The sequence below is a fragment of the Scyliorhinus canicula genome, chromosome 3 (assembly GCF_902713615.1).
Source record: "Scyliorhinus canicula chromosome 3, sScyCan1.1, whole genome shotgun sequence".
Classification (NCBI taxonomy): domain Eukaryota; kingdom Metazoa; phylum Chordata; class Chondrichthyes; order Carcharhiniformes; family Scyliorhinidae; genus Scyliorhinus; species Scyliorhinus canicula.
Genome location: NC_052148.1, coordinates 119,057,456 through 119,082,665, shown reverse-complemented (window position 1 = coordinate 119,082,665; position 25,210 = coordinate 119,057,456). Strand labels below are relative to the sequence as shown.

Sequence of the window (25,210 nt, the reverse complement as noted above, 5' to 3'; positions counted from 1 at the left end):
CAGCCACCCAAGGCCTTGCCCTTGGTAGTGACACCCTGGCAGTGGCAACCTGGCATTGCCAGGGTGCCATGGGCAGAACTCAGACAGAGCATTTGGCCTTTCTAGGAAGCACTTCAGAACAATAAACAGCCTATTATAAAAACTCGGTTAGAAACAATACCTGCACTTTCTAGGAAACCCTTCAGAGTTAAAATGGACCATGAAGAGCTATAAAAACAAACAAACTGACCATCCTTTGAAATAGCCTGGACCTGTCAACCGAAAGGCTTGTAAAAGACCATGAACTTTACTGTAAACAATGCAGTTCAAGGCTTTTAGGATGCTCAGCAAGCCTAGAGGCTTGGAAAAGTTCAAAGGGAATGAAATTGAACATGAAGAAAATCACATCAGAGGGAAGATGTTTACCTTCACCTGACAGATTATTGATGTTACCATGCTGGGAGAGACAGCAAAGGTTTGAAGCTACAGAGGAAAGACTTTTAACATCACCTGATAGATCATTAAAATTGACATGCTGAAAGATAATTTAAAGGTCTTCAAGGCTACAGAGAAAAAATTAAACACACGACCCCCATCCCGAGAAAGACCCCCGATCTGAGTCCCTGCAGCCCTGCCCACAACCCCCCCAAACCTCGCATTGGCACCCTGGAGGTAAGTGTAGAGAGGGTACTCGCCCTGTTGCTCCCCTTCAGTCTCCCTGGTGCCTGGTCCCCACTTTTAGGGAGCAGTAGTGATTTGCATCTGCTGAATTCCAGTTGGAGAGGGGGGTGAGGGCTGCGCGGGAGTGGTGGTGAATACCGGGAGGCCACTGCCTTCAACTTTAATCAAGCTGATGAGATTAAAATGGATGCAAATGAATTGTGATCAGGTTCTCGCCCTTTCTGGGCAAGGTGCGATTCACCCCAGCTGGAGTGGGCCGGAAGAATGTGAAACTGATTTACACCCGACAATGCTCTACGTATTATTTGAAGAGCAGGAATGAGCAGGGCTGTGAGGAATAGATGGGGGAGTGACACTGTGCTAGCTCCTTCAGAGAGCTAGCACAGACAAAAGGGCTGAATAGCTTCCATCTACACTGTAACTGTTCTGTGGTTACGTTTGTCTTTCAAATTTAAGTTAGTCAGTGTTGTCCTCAGGTTGGTGACCAGCGTTCAGGTGCTTGGCACCTGAGAATAGCCTAACCACAAGATGGCGCTCTAAGCAGAAAGGTTCAATATAGTGGTCAAGCTTGCAGATTGAAATAAATCCAATAACATGAAAAAATAATATGCATAGGGGACTGTTTAAAAAAGAAAAGAGAGCTCAATTAAAAGAAATACAGAACATAGAATGTTATTTCAGGTTATATGGGCTTAATTAAGCATATGACAATAATCCAATGTTAACCATATTTAATATTAAGATCACTGTAAAACCATTATTGAAATAATTGAAATGAAAAACAGGATGGTTCTACTATGAGCAGATAATCAGTTCTGTCACATTACTCCCCAGATAGCAAAGTTGAAATTGCTACCAATAAATTTGAACTTCAGTTTTTATTCGATTGGGTCTAGGGTTTTTATCAGTATTTTGTGAATTATATTCAACATTTCTATCTATTTACAATTAGGTTTTAGGCAAATAAACCAAATTCCTTTTTAATTACAGAGGATTCAGATAATTTTACTGGTATTGTGAGATTTATTTTCATGATTCCATTTATTTTTCTGTAAAAATTGTAAATTAAAACCTTGTTTATAATCTCAAACATAATGGCCCAGAATTTGCTCCTGCGAGATATTGTACCTTATGTTATTACTTTGACTTGTTCCTGCAAACTTCAGGTCAAAACATATTTTTCCACAAATTTGCTGGAAGTGTGAGCTGATAACTGTGTCATGAGGGTAACAGAGCATCTGGGATATCAAGAGAAAATGCTGAAAATACTTAGCAGAATTCAATATTAAACCTGTGTTTCCATAGCTGCTGTTTGACCTGCTCAGTATTTCCTGCATTTTCTGTTTTTATTTCAGATTATCAGGATTTTTCTTTTCTATTAGAGCATTGGGACCTTGGTGAACAGTGGGGGAAATAATATTTAACAGTGAGATTGAAGGATTGAGAAATAAAAAGAGAAGGATTAAGAAAGGTTGAATAAGAGGGATTTCAAATCAGGTGTAGAAAATCTAAAGAGGAGGAAAGAAAGATTAGACTGAGAGAAAGAACAGAGATAGAAACGAAAAGTAAGAAAAGTTTTAAATTCAAAATTTCTGAAATCTTCATCAACCATTTACACCTGAAGGAATGATGCCTCACATTCCGTTGACTTTCTGGACAAGAGAGTTGATTGACAGTGATTGATCATTACCACATTGTTAGAAGGGCACTTAACTTTCTGTGGCAAGTTTATTGGATAATTAGTACACAAATGTGGCAACTTTATTTTTTAAAAATAAATTTAGAGTATCCAATTCATTTTTCCAATTAAGGGGGAATTTAGAATGGCCAATCCACCTAACATGCACATCTTTGGGTTGTGGGGGCGAAACCCACGCAAACACAGGGAGAATGTGCAAACTCCACACGGACAGTGAACCAGAGCCGGGATCGAACCTGGGACCTCGGGCCATGAGGCAGCAGTGCTACTCACTGCACCACCGTGCTGCCTTAAATGTGGCAACTTTATGAAAAGCATGGGAAAGTTAAGGATGAGATGCTGGTTTACAAAACTAACATTGAAACAGTGTAAATCGATTAGTAACCTAGAGGATTCCTTCCTTGCCATAAATTGTTGGCTAACTTGAAGATTAAAAATGGCATGTTCACAGGTCATTACTTTTTCATCAAAATCTGAACCTTTTAAACTCTGATGGTCTGTGAGCAGTCAGGCCACAAGATTACACAGCACCAAAAATATGGCATTGTTTTCACTATGAACCAAAATTTCACTCGGGAGTGCAGAGTCAGGAACAGTCCCAATTCCACAAACTTGACATAGGAGAAAGTGCCCTGGATCTTTGGATTTTCGTTCTCGGTGTGAATGGATTTTGGATCTGCCTACCCCAGAAACAGCGCAGAGGCAGCCACAGGGTCTTCCAGGAGCTGTGGTGGGCTGCTTAAAGGCTCTTCATTGTGCTCTGGGACATCATCCCAGCTACAGAAAAAACAGTAAAACAAAAAACAGCCCTCACCCTCACAAATGGCTCATGGCTACCAATATCTTCCATGCCAACCTATGCCCTCTATCCACTCCATGGATCCTCAAATATTCCATGCCAACATATGCCCTTCTACCCATCCTCAAGACTCTTTCTAGCATTTATGCCAGCTTAATGAAAACCTCGCCAACCCATGACCATCCATTCACCCCATGGCCCTTATAACCATTATGTCGATGTTGCCAATTCATTTCAACCCGTGACCCCAAACCACCGCTCTTTCCCCTTACTTCCTCGATGCCAACTCATCCATTACCCATGAAATAAATAAACTGCTAAGTGCCAGATTTCACTGTTTTAAAATATACAGTAACTTTTCATAAATATCCATTCAATGCATTTTAAATTCCTTCAAACCCTTAATCACTTGTAAAATACACATTTCATCCAAGTACTTAATGTCTTTTGAAAACAAACATTTGTATTCATAGCCTCACATCAAATACTTGGAACTGTTAAGTTCAACTGCAGATGGGCGGCACGTGGCACATTTCTGCCTGCGGCGCTGAGGATCTGGGTTCGAATCCTGGCCCTGGGTCACTGTCCATGTGGAGTTTGCACATTCTCCCCGTGTTTGCGTGGGTTTCACCCCCACAACCCAAAGATGTGCAGGGTAAATGGATTGGCCACGCTAAATTGCCCCTTAATTGGAAAACAATAATAATTGGGTACTCTAAAAAAATTTTAAAAAGTTAAACTGCAGATTTACAAGCCACCCTTTGTGTAACAATAGGTTGTCAAATCAGTCATGCAGCACTAATCCTATATTGATGACCCTCAGAATGATGTCAACTGACAGCTAGTGAAATTGCAAGTGCAACCAGAAGGCTTGGGATTTTGGAGTTTGACAGTTCCACTCATCTTATTCACTTTTATCACACATTCATGTCTATTTGGAACAAACCAATCTTTCCCAAAGAGGTATCTTGTCTGTCTAAAGGGTCCTTAATTCTCCAAAAGGGTACTGTATCATTCCAAATAACTTCAATAACTTTAGACTTTTCCTTAAATGTCTAAAGCCTGTCAGTCATGTTTTGGAAATCCTGGTTAAGAAAGTAGCATCTGTTTGAAGGCTTCTGCACTTTTACATGTGCAGCTGTCTCTCTAAACCACATGCGAGCTACAGCCTGCCTCGATTCACCCCCCACCCCATGAAGAAAAATTGTAGATGTGGAATTTGAGGCTGGGACTTCTAGAATCAGTGTTTCAGCTCCATTTTGGCTAAGGCATGGATTTCTTTTAGTTTTAAAATTGAAGGCAGAGGTTAAAAATTGGCTTCCAGTATATTTCTTGTGATTTAAAAATCGATTAGATGGTCGAGGATTCTTGTTTTAAAGGTTTCCTGCGGAGAAGATATGTCTTTTAAAAAATGGCTCCATTACCACAAAGGGAGCCCACCGTAACCTGGTCAGCCCAGGGGGAAAAAATTGACGCTTATCGCAGAGCCATCTTTGAAGGAAAAAATATAAAGAGGTACTCTCCTGTTACGAAAAATGGCCTTGGATAGTAAATTAAAAATACCAGACCAATTTAGGAAAGACGAGGGCCAAACCAGACCCAGAATTCGGCATCTTGGAGAAGAGAATTTTTAGATGACAGGAGTATGTCAGGATTAAGTCAGAAATCAGAAAAGTACACACCAATACACTTTTCTACTTGTTTGATGTATTTGCAGAATAAGTAATCCTAATGCAAGACACCGATGAATCCTTAATCTGCTTTGGGGAAACATTACAAGCTTTTAACAAATATTTTAATCTTCAAGTTGTGGAGCATACAGAGCTTAAAAAGAGTGACAGAAATCCTTCAGTAAATCTACAAAAGGGTAGAAGGCATACTTAAGCAAACAACATGGGGGTTCCAAAGAGGTAACAAAATTTAAACAAAAGCCAAAATATATGAACCCAGCAAAAGGAAAATGAAAGAAGGTTCGAAAATGTTTGTATCAAAATGAATTGGAAGATTTGAAATACAAAATTAAAGCTGAGTACCTTTGAAAAGGCTTGATAAATTAAAGTGTTCATTGAACCAAATTGTTTGAGATGGGGCAGCATGGTAGCACAGTGGGTAGCCAGGGTCCCAGGTTCAATTCTCGGCTTGGGCCACTATCTGGGAGTTGTCTGCATGTTCTCTCCGTGTCTGCATGGGTTTCCCCCAGTTTTCTCCCACCAGTTCCGAAAGACGTGCTGTTAGGTGAATTGGACATTCTGAATTCTCCCTCTGTTTACCCAAACAGGTGCTGAAGTGGGGTGACTAGGGGATTTTCACAGTAACTTCATTGCAGTGTTAATGTAAGCCTACTTGTGACAATAATAAAGATTATTACCATATGAACAAACACATTTCTGAGGCATCGCAAAGGTACCAGGAGGAAATAACAACTCTAAATTTCATTATTGGGAAAATGAAGCAGGAGTTGAGAAAACTCCACTCGGAATACAGTCAGGCACAACAGCAGCCAGAAAATGCACTTAAGGATGTTGCAGCTTTGAAAGACTCTTTGAAGAATCAATATGTAGCCCTAGAAAAAGATGAGGAGTTAAAACGAAGTTTAATACTAATTCAGAAAAAGCTGCATTGGAACTAACAGTAGTAACAAAACAATGCTCTGAAGTGCAGCATGAGGTGGCAAGTGATCAACAAGAAAATACACAGTTGAAAGAATCACCCTTCAAGATCAAATGCAAATGGAGTAGCTTGAAGATATGGAGATTGTCTTGAACAGCAGAATGAAAGGACCAGCAGAAGAAACTTGAGGAGATGTTAAGTTACCAAATATCTCAAGACAAAGCAATTTAGTTTCACAAAGAAAAGGAAATCACATTATGTGAGCCCGGGAGTGTTTGCGTTTTCGCGAGTTCCGGCTCTGCTCATCTTTTAATTCCTCATTTCAACTTAGTGCACATTTCAGACTTGCTTTTCCTTGGGCTACATGGCTTGCGCTATATCCCTAGAAGTTCTTGATAATTTTTTTTTCACAAGAAATAACCAAGATAAAATGTAAAATACTTCATGGTAGTGGGAGTGGGTTGGGGTGGGGCCCAGTTTATAGTGGTGCAGTTGCTGCTGAGTGGACTCACCTTGGCAGTGCCGTGCGCAGCAGGATGATGGCTACCATCAAAGATGCTGTCTTGTCTGAGCATTTTGGCTCTGCAGTGCAGGTCATTAGCGCTCACTCCGAGGGACAGCAGGATACCTTTAGAAGAGCTGTGAAGGTACATGACAGGTTTTTTGCAAGTCCCCACAGTGCCCTAGGTCGCCCATGTCTAACAGTTCATCAACTAGTGAATGTCCTGGTCTCTGGGGGTATGTCGTTGTTTCCCTGTGGAGGACGTTTTGGAGCTGTATTTGCCTCAGTTAATTTCCTTTTGGTAGTTAGAACCTCTCCCTGAGTTCCTCCAGCGTCGCTATTCTGTCATCTGCGTGCATGTCTCTACCAGCCAGTGTCCCCTCGTCCTGTCTCCAACCTTTGAAGGGGCAGCCATTGTTTCAGGCGTAAACCTCCAGTTGTTACAGATGGGAGCCATGGTGGACATTTCGGTTAAGCCAAAGTGCTATATCATCTGATACTACATTCAGAGTGTGGCTACCACCACAGGGCTTCTTGAGTACATGGTAGGAGGGGATGAGTGTGTGATTGTGACTAGGGCTCGGAGAGATGTCCCTGTGCAGGAGAACTCTCCTCCATCCTCACCCATTCTGCTCCTGGTTCCTTCACTCATCCCCTCACTCTTTCTGCTGTGGGTACCCAGTGGTGGTAAGTTTGGGAGACCAGACTTCCCATGCTTCCTCTCCTTTGTAGGACCCTTTTTTGAGTCCTCGGGCCCTCCCCAACCCCCAACACAAATGCCATGATTAGTTTGTCGAGTGTGTTGAAGAAGGCCTTGGGGATGTAGATCAGGAGGAATCTGAACAGGAAGGGGAACCTGGGCAGTACATTTTGCTCATCTGCACCGGCTCCGCCAATGAGAGTGGGAGTGTCCCCACCTCTACAGGTCCTTTTGACTTCCTCCACCGGATTTGTCAGGTTCCATTTGTGGATTCATGACCAGTCATGGGCTATTTGGAACCCCAGGTAGCGGAATTTGGTTTGGGCTTGTTTAAACGGTAATCCCTCCAGATCTGTCCCTCTGCCTTGACGGTTCACTGGGAAGATTTCACTTTTGCTCAGCTTACGTTTGTAGCCCAAGAAGGCTCCGAGTTCCTTCAGGAACTTCATTTTCACTCCCATGCTTTCTTGGGGGTTTGAGACGTAGAGGAGCAGGTAATCTGGATGGACTGAAATTCTATGATCTCTGTTCCCCCCTCTAGATACCTCTCCAGCCCTTTGTCATTCTGAGGGTGGTTGCTAGTAGCTCGATTGCCAGAGGGAAGAGCAGCAGGGATAGTGAGCACCCTGCCTCATGCCTCTGTGCAGCTAGAAATATTTTGAGCTTGTGGTGTTAGTCTGTACGCTCGACATGGGGGTGTTGTACAGTAGTTTTACCAGGAGCTGAATGCTGGCCCAAGCCCAAACTGTTCCAGTACTTTATGAGGTATGTCCACTCTACTCTGTCGAAGGCATTTTTGCGTCCAGGGAGATGATCACTTCTGATGTTCTCTCTTTGGAAGAGGTCATTATCACATTCAGCAGGCGCCTGATGTTCGATGTTAGCTGCCTGCCCTTGACAAAGCCAGGATGGTCCTCTGTGGCCATCTCTGGCACACAAATCTCCAGCCACTTCGCCAGGGTTTTGCCAGGATTTTTGCATCTAACTCGAGTAGCAGGATGAGCCTGTAGGACCCGTACTCAGTCGAATCTTTGTCTTTTTTAGGTGTCAATAATGTTGAGGCTTGTGCTAGTGTTGGCGGCAGGGAGCCCCTTACCAGCGAGTCTGCGAATTATATGGAATCATTTTGTTTCTGCCCTGGGGTTTAGTTGTGTTATATGGTATGTATGTACTTCCCATTGGATCTGAGGTCTCCGTGTATTATATTTTGTTTTTGCAAGGGTGGATATGAAACATCCATCCTTGGCTCCTGCATGGGTGCAGATGCGTCTGTTTATCAGAAAAAGGAGACTATGATAGGTTGCTAGTGCCATTGGTGCTTCAGGAATTCAGGATGATGTGCGTTTGTGTGCGCCCTATCATGATGCAGGGAGTTTATCCTGAATATTTGTGATGATTGCGGGCTTGTGTGGCGTATAAGGGTGTGGACCATCTGCCATTTTGTCATGTTTTCATGCTCCTAGCTTGTTTCTCCCTCTGGCTCTGGTGGGGCGATATGGGAATCTAATTTTATTTAATGCTTGTATTGAACAAGTTGCGATGTCGCTCTCCTGTTCCATTTTGTACTCATATAGGTCAAGCCATTCTTGTTTTCTCTCTCCTTACTGATGGAGATGCATTATTTTGTAACTTCATTGCTTTATTGTCTGAAGTGTAAAATCTCAATAAATATAATAATAACCTTACTTTAAACAGACATGGAAAATCTGGTGAAAGACCTTCACATGTTGCAAAGGTCCTTCAGGTTAAAGCTTGTTTCTTTGGAAAATCGCAAAGTGAAGCTAAATAAATTTAGCTCTAAAGGAACTGAAGAACCAGGAGGCAGAGAAGACTCAACAATGTTCTATAATCCAAGAGGTATAAGGGAGAGGCTACAAAGCTGAGGAAAATGGTTAGAAAAAACATTACATTTCCAAAGACAGGTGTGAAGAGATGAATATTATGAACCTAGAATGGCAAGAGCAAGCAGAATGTTTCACAAAAGAGCTTGAAGGATCTCAGAAACAATTGTCCACAGGGATCAGTGCTGGTGCACAGGGATCAGAGAAATAATTGCTAATTCGTCAGAACAGTTGATTGAAAGCAGAATTAACAAACAAAATTTCTTGAGCTTCGGACAATCTGAACAACATAGAGGTTGAGATACATGATATGGAAGAGCAAATCCAGATATCAAATGCAGATATTCTACGAAACAGATTGACGACTGAAGAGTGATTTGCAATAGTCTAAGGAGCAGTCAGTGACCATGAAAGAAAGATTCCAAGCAGAATTGAATGCTGAGCTAAGGTTGTTAAGCTTGTATGAGGGTTTCATGGATAACTCTGAAACAAAGACAATTGATCTCACCATAGTAGGTGCTGAAAACAAATTGGGAAACAAGAGAGTAAACAAATATTTGGCTATGATTGCCAAACAAGTGGAAATGAAGGGTCCATTTTTGAAACATCAACTTCCAACAAGAACATGGTGGATCCCATGGAAAAAGAAAATCTGAGTTTAGTCTAGGAATGAATGGAGTGAACACTCCCTTCAGAAGGAACAGGATACACCCAGGGGGCTGAATAATCAGGCGGAATGGACAGCTCGCACCACCGGAAACAAAAGTTCGTATGGTGTTGGTATGCTCCATGCCAGCCTGCCCCACACCTGGAAAGTGCTGTGGATGGGCTAAATAAGGGTCAAGTGGGACTTATGCCCCTCACTGGAAAAAAGTTCCTGACCTCTGGAGCTGCCAGCCAACCAGATTGACCAGCAGCTCCATCAGTCACAACAGCACCAAATGTATGTCAGTATCCCTGCCAGGACTGCAGGGAAAGGAAGGAAATCCATGGATTTCCGGAGCAGGTAAATCCGGGATCTTGGACAGGGAGGGTTTGGCAGGCCAGGGAAGGGAAGAGGTGCATTTTAAGGCTGCAGACAGGTAGGGAGGAGAGGGGATTAGATCTCAGGGGAGTGACCCCCTAATTGGCAAAGGGCAGCTCCTGAGGATCGAATTTTGTTAAAATATTAGGCTGTCCACACCAAATGGTTTATGACATAGGTGGTGCATTATTCGCTTGATAACAAGCCTATTTGACCCTTTATTATGTTTAAATATGGTGGGCACCTGACCAGCAGTTGTATTATGGAGGTGACCTCGGCAGGGATTGGGAAGGTTGTGGGGTGGGCACTGATAGATTATTGATTTATTGATTCATTGATTTATTCATGTTTTTAGGTTCTAATTGAATGCATAGCTAAAGAGTAAAATTATTCCAAATGCCATGACTGTGAAAAGTCAGTCATTGTTTCGGATAATTAATTAACTGTTGAACTCTAGTGTCTTGTCTATAGAAACGTAGACATTGTTTTGACAAATATTTCATATAATGAATAGACTATTGTATTTTAGTGCATTTAGCAACAAGAATGCATTAACTAATTAGTTACAGCAAGGTCTATGGCCAGCAGTGGCGTGAGAAACCTATTCTCATGATGCATATGTAGACACTGAATTAATCCTGATGGACACCAATCAATTTTAATTAATGGCTAATGTTTGATTAATAAATCATCTTCTAAGTAACAGAAATCTATTTGAACAAATCAGGAGGTCTCAGCTGACAATTAGAAACCAAAGAGAGTAAATGAGGGATTAGACCATTGATAAGGATTCCCTTAAAGTAAGAACTCGTGGCCGAGGTCGGCCTCCTGAGTTCCTGCCTTCCTGAATTCTTGAATCAACCTATTTGTTTATTTTAAAAGCGATTTCTTTTTTTTCTTTCTTTTTTTTATAAATTTAGATTACCCAATTATTTTTTACAATTAAGGGGCAATTTAGTGTGGCCAATCCACCTAACCTGCACATTTTTGGGTTGTGGGGGCGAAACCCATGCAGACACGGGGAGAATGTGCAAACTCCACACGGACAGTGACCCAGAGCCGGGATCGAACCCGGGACCTCAGCGCCGTGAGGCAGCTGTGCTAAGCATTAGGCCACCGTGCTGCCCAAAAGTGATTTCTTTATGCTTTTACTTTTAATGATTTCCTTTGTCATGTATTTGACCAACCCATGTATTGTTTGATATTTTGTTTCTAAGTTTTGATTTAGTTTGTATGCAAGTGTAATAAAGTTGGATTTTCGACACCTCCAATCAAGCAGACAATCGAGTCTTATCAGAAGGTAAAACATGAGTTTCTACAGGCACCCAACATATTTGCCGTATCCCCTTGCCCAAATCACGACCGGCAGCTGCACATAAAATAGAGCCTGTGGTGTCCAAACAAAATAGGTGGGTTGTCGATAAAGAGTAATGCAACTTAAGGAGCGCAAAAAGTGAATCAAATGTTAATAGCTAAGTTCCGGACACACAGGGTACAACAACTCAATACCAAATCCAAAGCAACAGAGACAACAATTCCTCTAAAAATTTCCGAATGATATCTGGAAAAATTGACAAGCCTCCAGACCATCTGAATTTAGAAAGTCATGGATTTGAGACGGTGTTGGATGGGGTGTGGGTGGATGGGGAGGGGGGTGTGCAGTTGGAGGGGTAGCATGGAAGTAAAAAAGTAAAAAAGTATTATATGGTAAATATATTTGTGTAAGGACTTGGAGAAAGATGTAGTATAAGGGTGTTTGACAGGGCACGGGGTTAATGTGCAACTGGGGAAACATAATGTTGTAGAGAGTCACATGATAATGGACTGTGCTGTCGAGTCTGGAAGAAGCCAGCATGGAGGCAGCACAGATGCATGGCTGAACCTTGGAGATATACATGGTTATGAGTTACCAATAAACAGTTTATGTTCAACCATACAAGCCTCCAGACCTCTTAGTGAAACACCAAATAACCCTTACCACACAGAACATTCTGTCCAGTCTCAGGTTTTATACATTGGCCTGACTTCTGGAAACTTCCAGATTGTTAGCAAATATTACTTTACATTCACCACCAAAACAATTATTTTTGTCCCCTCAGTAATATTCCACAATTTAGCACTTTACAATAATACTGGTTAATTTACCTTAGTGAACACGAATATTCTTCTAACATGTGACAGTAATGTATAATATTTGATGCAGTATGTTATGGTCTGAAGAATTAATTATATTACTGTTGCACGTTGAAAGATTGAAGTTAATAACATAACAACAAAAATGCTTACATCTGTTAAACTGATTAACTACATACCCAGGTCTATAAAGGTGAAGTATGACCCATATTTCGTCTCCTGCATAAGTAATTTGCTTTACGTACTCATCTCCTTGGAGTTCAGTCAACTCACCAAATTTACTTTTCCTTTGTAGGGCCTGCCACTCTGCCAGACGCTTTCGCCTAAAACACAAACATGAGCCATTTTCAGTGTGGCACTGCTCTGCTTAAAATGTTTCTTTCAAAGAAGCCTCTGAATCCACATCTGTATACCTATCAATTCAAAACATAGGATCATATAATTTACAGTGCAGAAGGAGGCCATTCAGCCCATCGAGTCTGCACCAACCCACTGAAGGAGCACCCCTCTTAAGCCCATGCCTCCACCCTATCCCCGTAACCCAGTAATCCCACCTAACCTTTTCGACACCGATGGGCAATTTAGCATGGCCAATCCACCTAATCTGCACATCTTTGGACTGTGGGAAGAAATGGAATCCAGAGAAAACCCATGCAGACACGGGGAGAACGTGCAAACTCCACACAGCCAGGCACCTGAGGCCGGAATTGAACCTGGGTGTCTGGAGCTGTGAGGCAGTAGTGCTAACCACCATGCCACCTTGTCGCCCCATTATTCTTTAGAATCATACATTTTTTTGGCCCTCTGCGATTCTGCAGTGCTATCTCCAAATCAAAACCATTTGCTGTAATTCCAATTTCTCTTCTCTTTCACCAGATCTTCATATCTTTAATTTTTAAGGGTCTGAATATTTGGGGTTCCACTGTGCTGAGATAAGTGTAATGAAGTGTTCATTGCAAGGGTCCTTCCTGCTGATTCCCTAATTTCCTATTTCTTTTACTTTATGGTTATCATTTTGATCTATGGCTATTTAATGGACATATACCTTTAAGTCAAGAAGAGGAAGTGAGGAACTCAAAAGTTGCACAATGGTTAACTGTGCCATGGAGGTTTAGCTTCTGAACAGAAAAACTCAAGTCTTTTTGGCCCCAGAGAGATCGGAGGGATTTAATTTGATTGGTTGGCTGGTGACCAATAATCTGGCCAAAGGATGTATTCTGCCCAGCAACAGGTGCTGGGTGATTGGGTCCTACATGAGTGGGATGGTTTCCAGAGAACCAAGGAAGGGACAGTCGGATCCTGGATGCTAAGAGGGGCAGCTGTGAGTGTCTATATATCTGCCTATTGCTGATTTATGACACTGCAGAAATTTTATTGAGACCTGGACGAATCAAGAGTGAAAACCATTACAGACTGAAAGCAAAAACCTCAAACTGAAAGCCTAGACTGAAGAAAAATGTACCGGAAGCCAACCATCTGAAACAAAGACCCTTATCGTTTAACTTTCATCATTATTTTTACACCCCTCTTTCCCCTCTGTGTTTGTTTGTCTGTCTTTTGTTTGTGTGTGCATGTGTAGAAGGTGGAGGCAAGTTAAAGAGGGGGGAGGGGGTGTTTAGGAATTAGATAATAGATAACTAGTTGTATTTGCTACATATTTAATTGTAGCTGTTGTTGTTAATAAAATCAATTGTTTTTAAATTTACAAACCTGGTGACTGCAGTTATTCGGCAGCTAAAGACAAATAGATCTGGGATTGACACTCAGGAGGCTGAGAAGCTGCAGCTGCATATACACACTGCACCTCCACACACACCATCCCAGCCAACAAGATGGCAGCAAGACGAATATTTGAGATGCTGCCGGATGCCATGGAGGAGAGGTAGATGACCCTATACTCCGGAGTGGGAAGGAGGTTGCCAGGCACCGCCGTTTGCCGGGCCTGGACGCAGGTGGCAGAGGCCATCAGCACCATGGGCAACACCAGCAGGACTGGCCAGCAGTGCTGAAAGAAATTGCACAACCATCTCAGGGCGGACAGGGTGAGTAGCCAGCACTGTGCCCTTAGCACCAATCCCTGCCCGCACAGCCATAATCCCACCCCCTCCGCCCGGAAGGTGGCCGAACCCACACCCTGCACCACCCTGCACCACATGCCGGTGCCCATGGCGGCTGCTAGGGCTGGGTGCCCTGGCCACCAAAGCCACCAGCTGCCTACCTCCTGGGCTGCATGCATCGGAGTGTCCAACACTGTGTGTTTTCTGTTTCCACACCCCCCCCCCCCCCCCCCCCCCATGGGAGAGGACACTCGCCAGAGCAGATGTCGGCATAGGGTGAGGAAGTGAGACCACGCTGAGTTGCGGTTCCCCATGGCACGTGTGTCACTCCCACTACCATTCAACCATCACACATACATCTACACCGCCCTCACACCCCCTCTCCACCACCACCACTGCCCCTACACTCTCCCTCCACCCCCCTCATTACCACCACTCCCCCACCGCGGCTTGTGATGCAATCATGTAGCACAGACCCAAAGGGAGGTGGTCCATGCCCAGAGGGAGATGGTGCAGTCACTGGCTGATATATCACAGACCCAGTCAGAGACAGTGTCCTCCCCTGACTCGAGCTCCTGGATGTCTTGGGATATGAGTCGGGTACTGTCTCCAACACCGTCCACCATCCCAGAGACACTCACCTCGGTTGGGCACTTTAGTGAAGAGGCTCCTTGGACACTATCTGGTGCACACCACACACATGCTCTGAAACTCAGGTGGAGGTAAGAACTCCCAAGGGGGCGGACGGCCTGAGGGTGGGCCGACCCCAGGGACTAGCCGCCGTTCAAATGGGTTTCAGGCTTCTAGAACAGACGGTTCCATCAATTGTGGAGATGCAGTCGCAGAGCCAAGGACTACACGAGGGGTTGTCCGCGAGCATCCAGTACCTACGGCCGCAGTTGGAGGAGTCCAACCACATCAAGGAGCACAAGGTGGTGCCGACCATGCGTGTCACCCAGGCCAACACCTCACAGGTGGCGTCCGCAGTGGAGGCATTGAGGGCGAAGGTATCGGCACAGATCAGCATGTCCAAGGCCTGGGGAAATCTGTGCAGGCAGTGGCCAAGGCCCAGGACAGCTGCCCTATCACAGGCAGCCATGTACCAGAGCCACCTGGACATTGCAGCGACACTCCAGAGTGACACTGCCCATAGCTGAAAACATTGGCAGCATTGCCCAGGCGCTGGCCAACCTGTTACAGACCCAAAGGGAGGTGGCCCTGTCCCAGAGGGAGATGGCACAATCACTGGCTGATGTGGCACAGACCCAGTTATAGATGGTCCACTCCCTGTGCTCCATAGCCGCAAGCATGTAGACCCTGGTCGAGACCAGAGTGGGCCTCCAGGACTGGCAGCGCCAGGTGACAGGGGAACCTCAGGGATTAGCTCCACTTGCACTCCCATTCCATGGAGTAGCCCGGAGGCCATCACGCACCCCAAGGGAGCAAGAGGTAATGGGCTTGTGCGGGTGATTTGTGCAGGGAATGTATGATAATAATAATGATATTCTTTATTGTCACAAGTAGGCCTACATTAACACTGCAATGAAGTTGAGGTCATATGGTGGCGCAGTGGTTAGCACTGCTGCCTATGGCGCTGCAGACCCAGGTTCGATCCCGGCCCTGGTTTATTGTCCGTGTGGAATTTGCACATTCTCCCCGTGTCTGCGTGCGCTTCACCCCCACAACCCAAAGATATGCAGGGTAGGTAGACTGGACACACTAAATTGCCCCTTAATTATAGAACATATAGAACATAGAAAAATACAGCACAGAACAGGCCCTTCAGGTTCTGCTGAACCTTTGTCCTAGATTAATCATAGTTTATCATAGAATTTACAGTGCAGAATTGGGTACTCTAAATTTATTTTTTAAAAACACTGCAATGAAGTTACTGTGAAAAACCCCTAGTTGCCACATTCCGGGTACACGGAGGGAGAATTCAGAATGTCCAAATTACCTAACAGCACATCTTTCGGGACTTTTGGGAGGAAACCGGAGCACCCGGAGGGAAACTACGCAGACACAGGGAGAACGTGCAGACTCCCCACAGACAGTGACCAAGCTGGGAATCGAACCTGGGCCCCTGTGAAGCAACAGTGCTACCCACTGTTCTACCATGTGCTGGAACACGGCAGCATCTCGGACTCCAACCCCCCCTCCCCCCCTCTCCTGCCCTGGTGCATCACATGGGCACCAGGCAGACCAGGGCGGCACCGCGCCACCTGGATCCCCAGCATCAGCCGGGCCCATCCAGGCCTGATCGCCCCAGAAGACAGGTGCCAAGGGGAATTCAGGTCACAGGGCGGGAATCACAGCGGGCCACCCCACTCCTGATTCACCACTTTGGGATCCACCAAACATAGCGTTAGAGTCCGTATGGCCAGAAAAGTAGACACCAGGTAAGTTGCATGGGTGCAGGGCACAGTATAGTGTTAGAGGCTAGGGCACAAACATGTATATATCTGTTCACATTAAACTACTGTGCACAACTTTACAACCTGCTTTGGTGTTCTGTGGGAAGGGTGTGGGGGATGGGCTGGTCTGAGCCAGCTGCAGAAGGGGTGCAGGGGCTGGGGGCAGAGGATGGGTGGACGTTGTGGGTGCGATTGGCTCGGGGATGCACCTGAGCCAGCGCTCACCGCTCCAGTGTCCCACTCTCATCCCCCTCCTCCTCCTCCCGCCTCCACTACCCCATGGTTTCGATGGGACCATGTGATGGAATGGCCAGCTCATCTGCAGGGATCATCCAAGTGGACGGTGGAAAGTGCCACCGTTTCAGGAGTCAGACGTTGTCCAACAATGCGGAGCACGAGAGCTCATTGCAAAGCAGTTGTCATCATCTTTCAATTTAATAGACCAGACACGCTGTTACGGCCAACCCAGGGTCCCCATCCTGTAGTGAGGCAGGTAGGAAGCACAGAGGGCTTTGCAAGCAGGGCGGGGGGGGGGGGGGGGGGGGGGGGGGGGGGGGGGGGGGGGGGGGGGGGGGGGGTGGAGGGTCGGTCGGCGAGGGTGGGATGTGATGTCTTTGCCCCTGGCCAGTCCCCACCTAGTCGGTGAACCTGGAGGCTGTGAGAGCGTCCCGTGCACACCGGCCCAGGCGCACACATTGTGCAGCCTCCCGTGCCTGCCTGGATCCCATGCTCTCCCATTCTCGCCCTCCCATGCATCCTCCTCGTCGGACGAGGACTGGCGTACATCCTCCTCCTCCAGCACGTTGCTCCTCTGCTGCGCGATGTTGAGGAGGACACAGCAGGCCACCATGATGTGGAAGACCCTCCCAGCGTTATCCTGGAGGGACCCTCCAGAGCGGTCCAGGCACGTCCATGGGCGTCGTTGTAGTGGAACTCTGTGTCAATCTGTGGCCTTTGGATAGGCATCATCAGTCACGACTGCAGTGGATGACCCCTGGTCTGAGTGGGTGGGTGGGGCCTCGAAGAGACCAGGAACCGTCAAGTGCGCCAGGATGAAGGCATCGTGTACACTGCCTGCGTACTGGGCGCAAACGTATATGATGTGCATCTGATGGTCACACGCCAGCTGCATGTCCATCGCGTGGAACTACTTTCGGTTTGTGAAGGGATGTCTGTCATCTGCTGCTCCTGGGGCGACATGCACCCTGTTGATCACCCCCTGGACCTGGGGCATTTGCTGATGGCGGTGAATCCCTGTGCCCCCGGGGCATCCTGGTGAGCTTGGTCATGTATTGTGCTGACTGAGCATATAAGGCCTGCATGACAGCGCTGATGCACCTGTGCACTGAGATCTGTGAGAGGCCAGAGAGGTCCCCACTCGGCACCAGGAAGGACCCCATGGCAAAGAAGTTCAGGGTGTACGTCACCTTAACGGCCACCGAGAGAGGGTGTCCTCCTTCATTCACCCACAGTGCCAGGTGCACCATAATCAGGCAGATGTGTCGCCAGTGCCTTTGACAGCAGGTGCTCGAATGACAGGCGTACCTCTTCTTTCTCTCTCTCATCAGCCACGGCACCTTTTTCTCGATTTTTAAAAGCACAAGTGAGCCTCGCCGTCAGGAATTCTCCACAGTGGAGGCGAAGGATCATGGAGGCTCTGGAGAATACCGGGACAGGCCCGCTAATAATGTGCAAACGTTTGCTGTACGTGCAAAGTGGAATGCATTGACGCCATTGTCGAGGCAACGGAGAATTGTGATTTGGCGTGAACCCGGCACCCGCCACGATTTTGGCCCAATCACGTTTCATGATTCCAGCGCCCCAAGACTTTGGATATTTTCAAAGAATTGTTTGTTAATTTCAATTGTGTGGCGGCTCCGTGTCAAGTGGGGCTGGAATTGACCGCACACTAGTCCAGGGTGTCATAGCATCATCCATGCAAGCTTAATACCACAACCTCTGATCCAAATGCGTGTGATGGAGTTATTTCTTTGCAGGGGGCAATCTTCAAGTGCTTGCAAGAGCTTTTCAGCAGTGCCCAGCATAAAGTGTTCTTGTAAGGTGGAGTAATGCATAAGCTGTTTCATCATAGACTCTTGAGCTTATTTATTGGCCAAAGAAAATGTACATGAAGATTTTTAGCTCTTAAAGGTAGTTTTCAGTCCCAACAGAGGCAATCAATCTCCTTTGAACTCAAGTTGCTTAGGGTTCCTTCTAAGGCTTTACTGTGCAGAATTTGGGCAGCACAAGAATTCCCCTCAATCCACTCCACGTGATATTGCAGATTGAGGGGAAGAATTGTCTTTTCTTCCCCTGCTGGAAAATGGTTTCTAGTAAGAAATGGGGTGGAGAGGTTGGGAACGAATATTTGTAGCTGCCCACTCCCTTATACAATGCTGTCCCTGTTTGAGACAGGCAGAGAGAGACCCATTCCTTACAAGGACCCATGGAATCACAGATCCCAGACCAGGACTCAACAGGATCATATCCTTATGCTTACTGTCGTATTTCCTCAGCATTCCCCATATACTTACGCAGCAGAGCAAATTAACCAATGTTACATCAATTATTATTGTATATTCAGTTTACTTAGAAACATAGAAAATAGTCATTTTCTCTTCAGTCAGTTTTTATGTTTCCTGCAAATTTACTCTCATACTCCTCTTTAATCAATCCCTTAGTCCTCTTTTACTGAATTTTAAACTGCTCCCAATCCTCAGGTCTATTGTTTTTCTGGCCAATTTGCATGTCTCGTCCTTGGATCTAATACTATGTCTAATTTCCCTGCTATGCCATGGTTTGGCCACCTTTCCTGTTTTAATTTTATGTCAGACAGGAATAAAAATTGTTGCAGTTCACACATGCTCTCTTTGAATATTTGCCATTGCCTATTTATCATCATCCCTTAAGTATCGTTTCCCAATCCATAATAGCCAACTCGCACCTCATACCATCTTAGTTTCCTTTATAAAGATTCAGGACCCTAGTCTCAGAATCAACTACATCGCTTGGTGAAGAATTCTATCATATTATGGTCGCTCATCCCCAAGGGTCCTCACACAACTAGATTGCTAATTATTCCTTTTTCATTACACAATATCCTGTCTGGGATAGCCTGATCTCTAATTGTTTCTCAACGTATTGGTCCAGAAAACCATCCTGTACACACTCCAGGAATTCCTCCTCTACGGTATTGCTATTAATTTGATTTTCCCAATTTATAAGCAGATTAAATCCCGCCCTCACCGGCTCCCGAATTCTCCGGTGCCGGGGATTTGGCAGGGGCGGGAATCATGCCGCGCCGGTCAGCGGCCGCTGGCACTAGCCCCCCCCCCCCAGCGATTCTCCGGCCCGCAATGGGCTGAGCGGCCACCCATTTTAGGCCGGTCCCGCCGGTGTAAATTAGAACAAGTACTTACCGGTGAGACCCTGCTGCGCGGGCGGCCTCCAGAGTCCGAGGGGGGGGGGGCGGCACGGGGGGATCTGGCCCCAGGTGGTGCTCCCACAGTGGCCTGGCCTGCGATCGGGGCCCACTGATCCGAGGGTGGGCCTGTGCCGTGGGGGCACTCTATTCCTCCGCGTCGGCTGCTGGACCTCCGCGATCGCCGATGCGGAGATGAACCCCCCTGCGCATGTGATGGGATGATGCCAGCACTCGCTGGCGCTCCTGCGCATGCGCCAACTCGCATTGGCCAGCGGAGGCCCTTCGGCGCCGGTTGGTGCGGCGCCAAGCCCCTTCCGCGCTGTCCGGCGCAGCGCAAACCACTCCGGTGCTGGCCTAGCCCCTGAAGGTGCTGAGGATTCTGCACCTTCGGGGCGGCCCGACGCCGGAGCGGTTCACGACACTCCTTCACGCCGGAATTGACCGCCCCGCTGATTCCCGCAGAATCCCGCCCAAGATCTTTCCACACTATTGCGTTAATTTCCTCTTTAACCAGCAATATATATATTAATCCTTTAATTCCTTGAAAAATAATTCCCATTATATCATTTTCATATGTATGTAGATAAATGTCAATGCACATCAACTACTATACCTCTAAAGTTAAAACTGCATAAAACTAGGTCCCCACTCTTTGGGGAAGGTGATCAATACTCATTAAGCCATTGGAAACTGATCCTTTCTTTCTGAATTAACAGCTGTATTTTACCTGGCAGGATCATAATATTTATTAATGTAGCTGAAGAGATCTTTGCACTAACCTGTACATTTCAATAGCACGTTCATCCTCCTCATCAAACTCATCTTCTGCTTCCTTTAGACCTGCAAGGTCCTTCCATTCATAGGGTTTAACTGTGAGAAGCAAAAGTTTGAATATAGTTTTTTTGACATAGGACATCATCAGTACATTGGCTATTTTGAGTCTGTGGCTGGAAATTTGCTCAAAGCTTGTCTGGTTCTGTCACTGTAACTTTTTGGGAAATATGGCAACAACTTATGAATGTGAATGTGTTACAAAAGAGCCTAAGAACTTAAGAAATAGAAGCAGAAATGGACCAAACGGCCCCTCAGGCCTGCTATCTAAACAACATGATCATGACTTCGACCTCAACTCTACTATCCTTCCCACTTCCCATGTCCCTTGTGATGTGTTGGGTACTCTGGATCTGTGGAGACTGCGTTTACCTTAGCAGTAACGTATACAGGCTACAAACACTTGTAATAGTACAACACTATTTTATTAAGCTAGGAACTGTTGAACATACTTGCACTGTGGGTCGACACTATGTTAGATTAATTTTCTTTGTTCTTTAAAATAGGAGACAGGTTTAGATAAAGGATCTGGATCGGCGCAGGCTGGGAGGGTCTGTTCCTGTGCTGTAATTTTCTTTGTTCTTTGTTCTTAATCTGAAGACCTATGCCTATCCTGACCAGTCTAAACTGTTACACATGGTGAAGATCTGTGCTACAAGCTGCGAGCTCTGTCCTTCTCAGAGGCTGCATCCCGAATGAGCGGGAAAACTAGTGCCCTCTGGCTTTATAGTGAGCGTGCTCTAACTGGTGATTGGCTGCTGTGTTGTGTGTGTTGATTGGTCTTGCAGTGTGTCAGTCAGTGTGTGTCTGCACCATTATATACTGATGTGTATATTATGACACCTTGATACCCTGAAAGATCAAAAATCAATCTGTCTTAAAGACACTCAACAATGGAGCATGCATACCCTTGGTTAGATAATTGCAAAGGTTTATTATCCTTTACGTTAAGATGTTTTTCCTTATCTCAGTCCTAAATGATTGAGCGTTCATCCTGAGATTGTGTCCCCGTGTTCTCAATTCCCCAGTGATGGGAAACAACCTTTTAGCATCTCCCCTATCAAGCTCTTCAAAATCTTGTACATTTCAATAAGATCACCTTTCCTTTGGTCTGAACTCCAGAGAATACAGGCCACATTTACTCAGCTTCTCATCATAGGACAATCCTCTCATCCAGAACCGATCTCGTGATCCTTCACTGTGCTGCCTCGAATGCAGGTCATGGGTGCGATTCTTCGCTGCCCAGGCCGGGTGGGAGAATCACGGGAGGGCCGCTCTGGCACCCCCCGCGATTCTCCCATCCCCCCAAAATGGCGTGTTGCGTTTTGCGACACGCCGCTCGGAGAATCGCGGGTCGCCGTTTTTCACAGCGACCCGCGATTCTCCGGCCCGAATGGGCCGAGTGGCCTGCCGTTCCCGACCTGTTCACGCCGGCGGCAACCACACCTGGTCGCTGCCGGTGTAAACATAGCGCGGAAGGTGAGTTTGGGGCATGTGGGGGGCGGAGAGGGGATTGAGCACCACGGCCGTGCTCGGGAGGGGACTGGCCCGCGATCGGTGCCCACCGATCGTCGGGCCGGCGTCTCCAAGAGATGCACTCTTTCCCCTCCTCCGCCCCACAAGATCAAGCCGCCACGTCTTGCGAGGCGGCGGAGGGGAAGACGGCAACCGTACATGCGCGGCTGACGTCATTAGGCGCCGCTGGCCGCGTCATTCTCGGCCCGGCGGCCGGGTTCCCGCAACGCCACTCCTAGCCCCCCGGGGGGGAGAATAGGGGGTGAGGAGCGGCCTCCGACGCTGTCGTGAAACACTCCGGGTTCCACGACGGCGTCGGCCGTTGCAGAGAATTCCGCCCCATGACTTTCTTTAAATATGGAGACCAAATGGGCACAGTGCTCCAGATATAGTCTCATGAAAGCTCTATACAATTGCAACAAGACTTCTTTACTCCTGTACTTCAATGCCCTTGTAATAAATGCCAACATGTCATTTGCCTTCCTAATTGCTTGCTGTACCTGCAGACTAACTTTCTGTGCTCCTTGCACATAACAAGTTTCTCTGAACGTCAGCATTTAAAAACTTCACACTTTTTGAAACACATTCTGCTTTTCTATGCTTACTAACACAGTAAGAAGTCTTAAAACACCAGGTTAAAGTCCAACAGGTTTGTTTCAAATCACTAGCTTGTGGAGCGGTAGTGAATAACATTATACTTTCCCACATCATGCTCTACCTGCCTCCTTGTTGCCTATTTACTTATCCTGTCTATATTTATTTGCACTCTTTTTGTCTCATCCTCACACAAGCTTACATTCGTACTTAGCTTTGCATCGTCAGAATACTCAGATACATTATTCTTAGTTGCTTCCTCTTAGTCATTAATATAGATTACAAATGGTTCTCCACTAGTTAAGACATGCCAACTTGAAAATGTCCCATTTATCTCTATTTCCTGTCTGTTAACCAAACCTCTATTCATGTCAATATATCATCCCCAAGTCCATGAGCGCTTGTCTTGCATAGTAACCTTTTGTGTGGCACTTTATCGAATGTTTTTGGAAATCCAAGTTTACTGCACCTACTAGTTCCTTTCTATTCACCCTATTAGTCACATCCTCAAAAACTCTAACTGTGTCAAACCCAATTTCCCTTTCATAAACCATGTTGGCTTTGTCTGCTCATGCTATGGTTTTCTAATTGCACTGCTGAGACTTTCTTAATAAAATTCCAGCATTTTCTTGATAACTGGCGGGAGACTAATTGGCTCAGTTTTCTCTCTCTCTCCTTTCTTGAATAGCAATGTTAAATATGCTAACTTCCAATCCTCTGGGAGCACTCTAGAATCTTGGGAATTTTGGAAAATCGTAACTAGTGCATCCACTATCCCTGCCGCTACCTATTCCAGAAACCCAGGTCTTCTTCGGTTCTTAGGTCCCTTAAGTTTCTCTGATAACTTTCCTCTGCTGATATTAATCACCTTAAGTTCCTCACTTTTATTAGCCTTTTGTTAATTTCTGGTATGTGAGTTGTGTCTTCTACTGTGAGGAGAGACATAAAATCTTAGTTCAGTGTCAGCCATTTCCGCATTCCCCATTATAATTTTGCTGTCTCAACCTCAAAGGACCAACGTGTACTTTACAGGAAGTTATGGTGGCAGAGTGGGAGCATCTCCAATCATGTTTCCAGCTGAGAACCTCATCCTCCAGAAGCACCATCGAACATTTGAGCGTATGTTCTCCCAATCTCCTGATCATCAAAATTAAAAATGCATGGTTTGAAAATTATGAGTGGCAGGCAAACAAACGTCTGACATATGGATCCGATAGGCAAGGGTCCTCAACACCAGTGTGGACTGGTAACATTGCTGCTAAATTCTTAAGATTTATTAAATGATACATTTTTGTTTCGACTGCTGCAATGAAACTATGGGTGTGATTTAATGGGACAAAATCAAAGTGTCGATCTGGGTGCATTTGGTGGGGTATTTCTAGACAGCCATGTTGGCGAGATCGCCCTTCAACACTTGGTGCCAAAAATGAGCCAAGAGATTCTTGCCATTACCGGCTCCCTCACCATCTGATTTGCCAGACCTGCCCATCAGCTTCTCGCCGTATACAAGAGGGAGCTGCTTTTAAGCACAGACCTGATTGTCGCTTAGGAGATACTGACCTGGCCAGGCTTCTCAACACTGTTCCCTGTTCCCCCGAGTAGGCCGGAGGGCCAGTAGCAGGGTCAGCAATGTTGTCTGGGAGGCAATGGTAGCAGCTCTCAATTCGGGCAGCATGACAAAGGGCACTGGTGTCAAATGTCGGAAGAAAACCAACAACCTCCACCGAGCTGAAAGGGTAAGTTACCACCTCTCTCTTAGCAATAGTTCTCCCTCCCCCAGTCAATTTCCAAACCACTCCCCTCCAAATCACTGGTTGACACCTTGCACCTTCCCCACATCAGATCTTCATGCTTGTTCCTCGGAAACCCCTGCTACCCACCAGCACAACCCTTTCATGTCCAGGTGGAGTGAGTACACATGCCACCTACTCGACCTCCCTTACTCATCAAGCGTGGGGCTCACAATATCCTCTCTTTGTCCCTGGAGGAGAAGAAAGACCATAATAAGTGGGAAAGGGACAAGACGGGAGGCGGGATACCAGAGATCCGTGTTTTCTATAAGGAACGGGCCCTGGAAATCACGGGGTTGTCCGAGGAGAGAGCAGTCATTGACAGTTAGGTGGCCTACAACACAGATGTGAGGATCTACTTTCCCTTCACCCAGATGACCTGCCTCAAGTGAGTTTTGCATATCAGACAGAATGTTCCTTCTCTCTCACTGACCACATGTTCATTGTCTCGCAGGATCTCCATTTGATGAAGCTGGGTCATCCGGAGTTGTTCTCCCTCCCCGTGACCCAAGTGACTATCTCAGATGAGAGCTCCAAGGAAACCACCATCAAGGCGTCACAGCTATCACCCCCACCCAGTGCAGAGACACACACCTCGGTGGGCAACATTAGTGGAC

General features: G+C 46.0%; 1 protein-coding gene across 1 annotated transcript in view; it reads right to left on the bottom strand.

Moving 5' to 3' along the window:
- Positions 1-25,210, bottom strand: part of LOC119963725 (phosducin-like protein 2) — a 41,383-nt gene that overhangs the window by 6,841 nt on the left and 9,332 nt on the right. Inside the window, exons 3-4 of the mRNA XM_038793034.1 lie at positions 20,643-20,733; positions 12,148-12,291 (exon numbers count right to left, since the gene is read on the bottom strand). Coding sequence (XP_038648962.1) covers positions 12,148-12,291; positions 20,643-20,733 — 235 coding nt within the window. The remainder of the gene's footprint in view (positions 1-12,147; positions 12,292-20,642; positions 20,734-25,210) is intronic.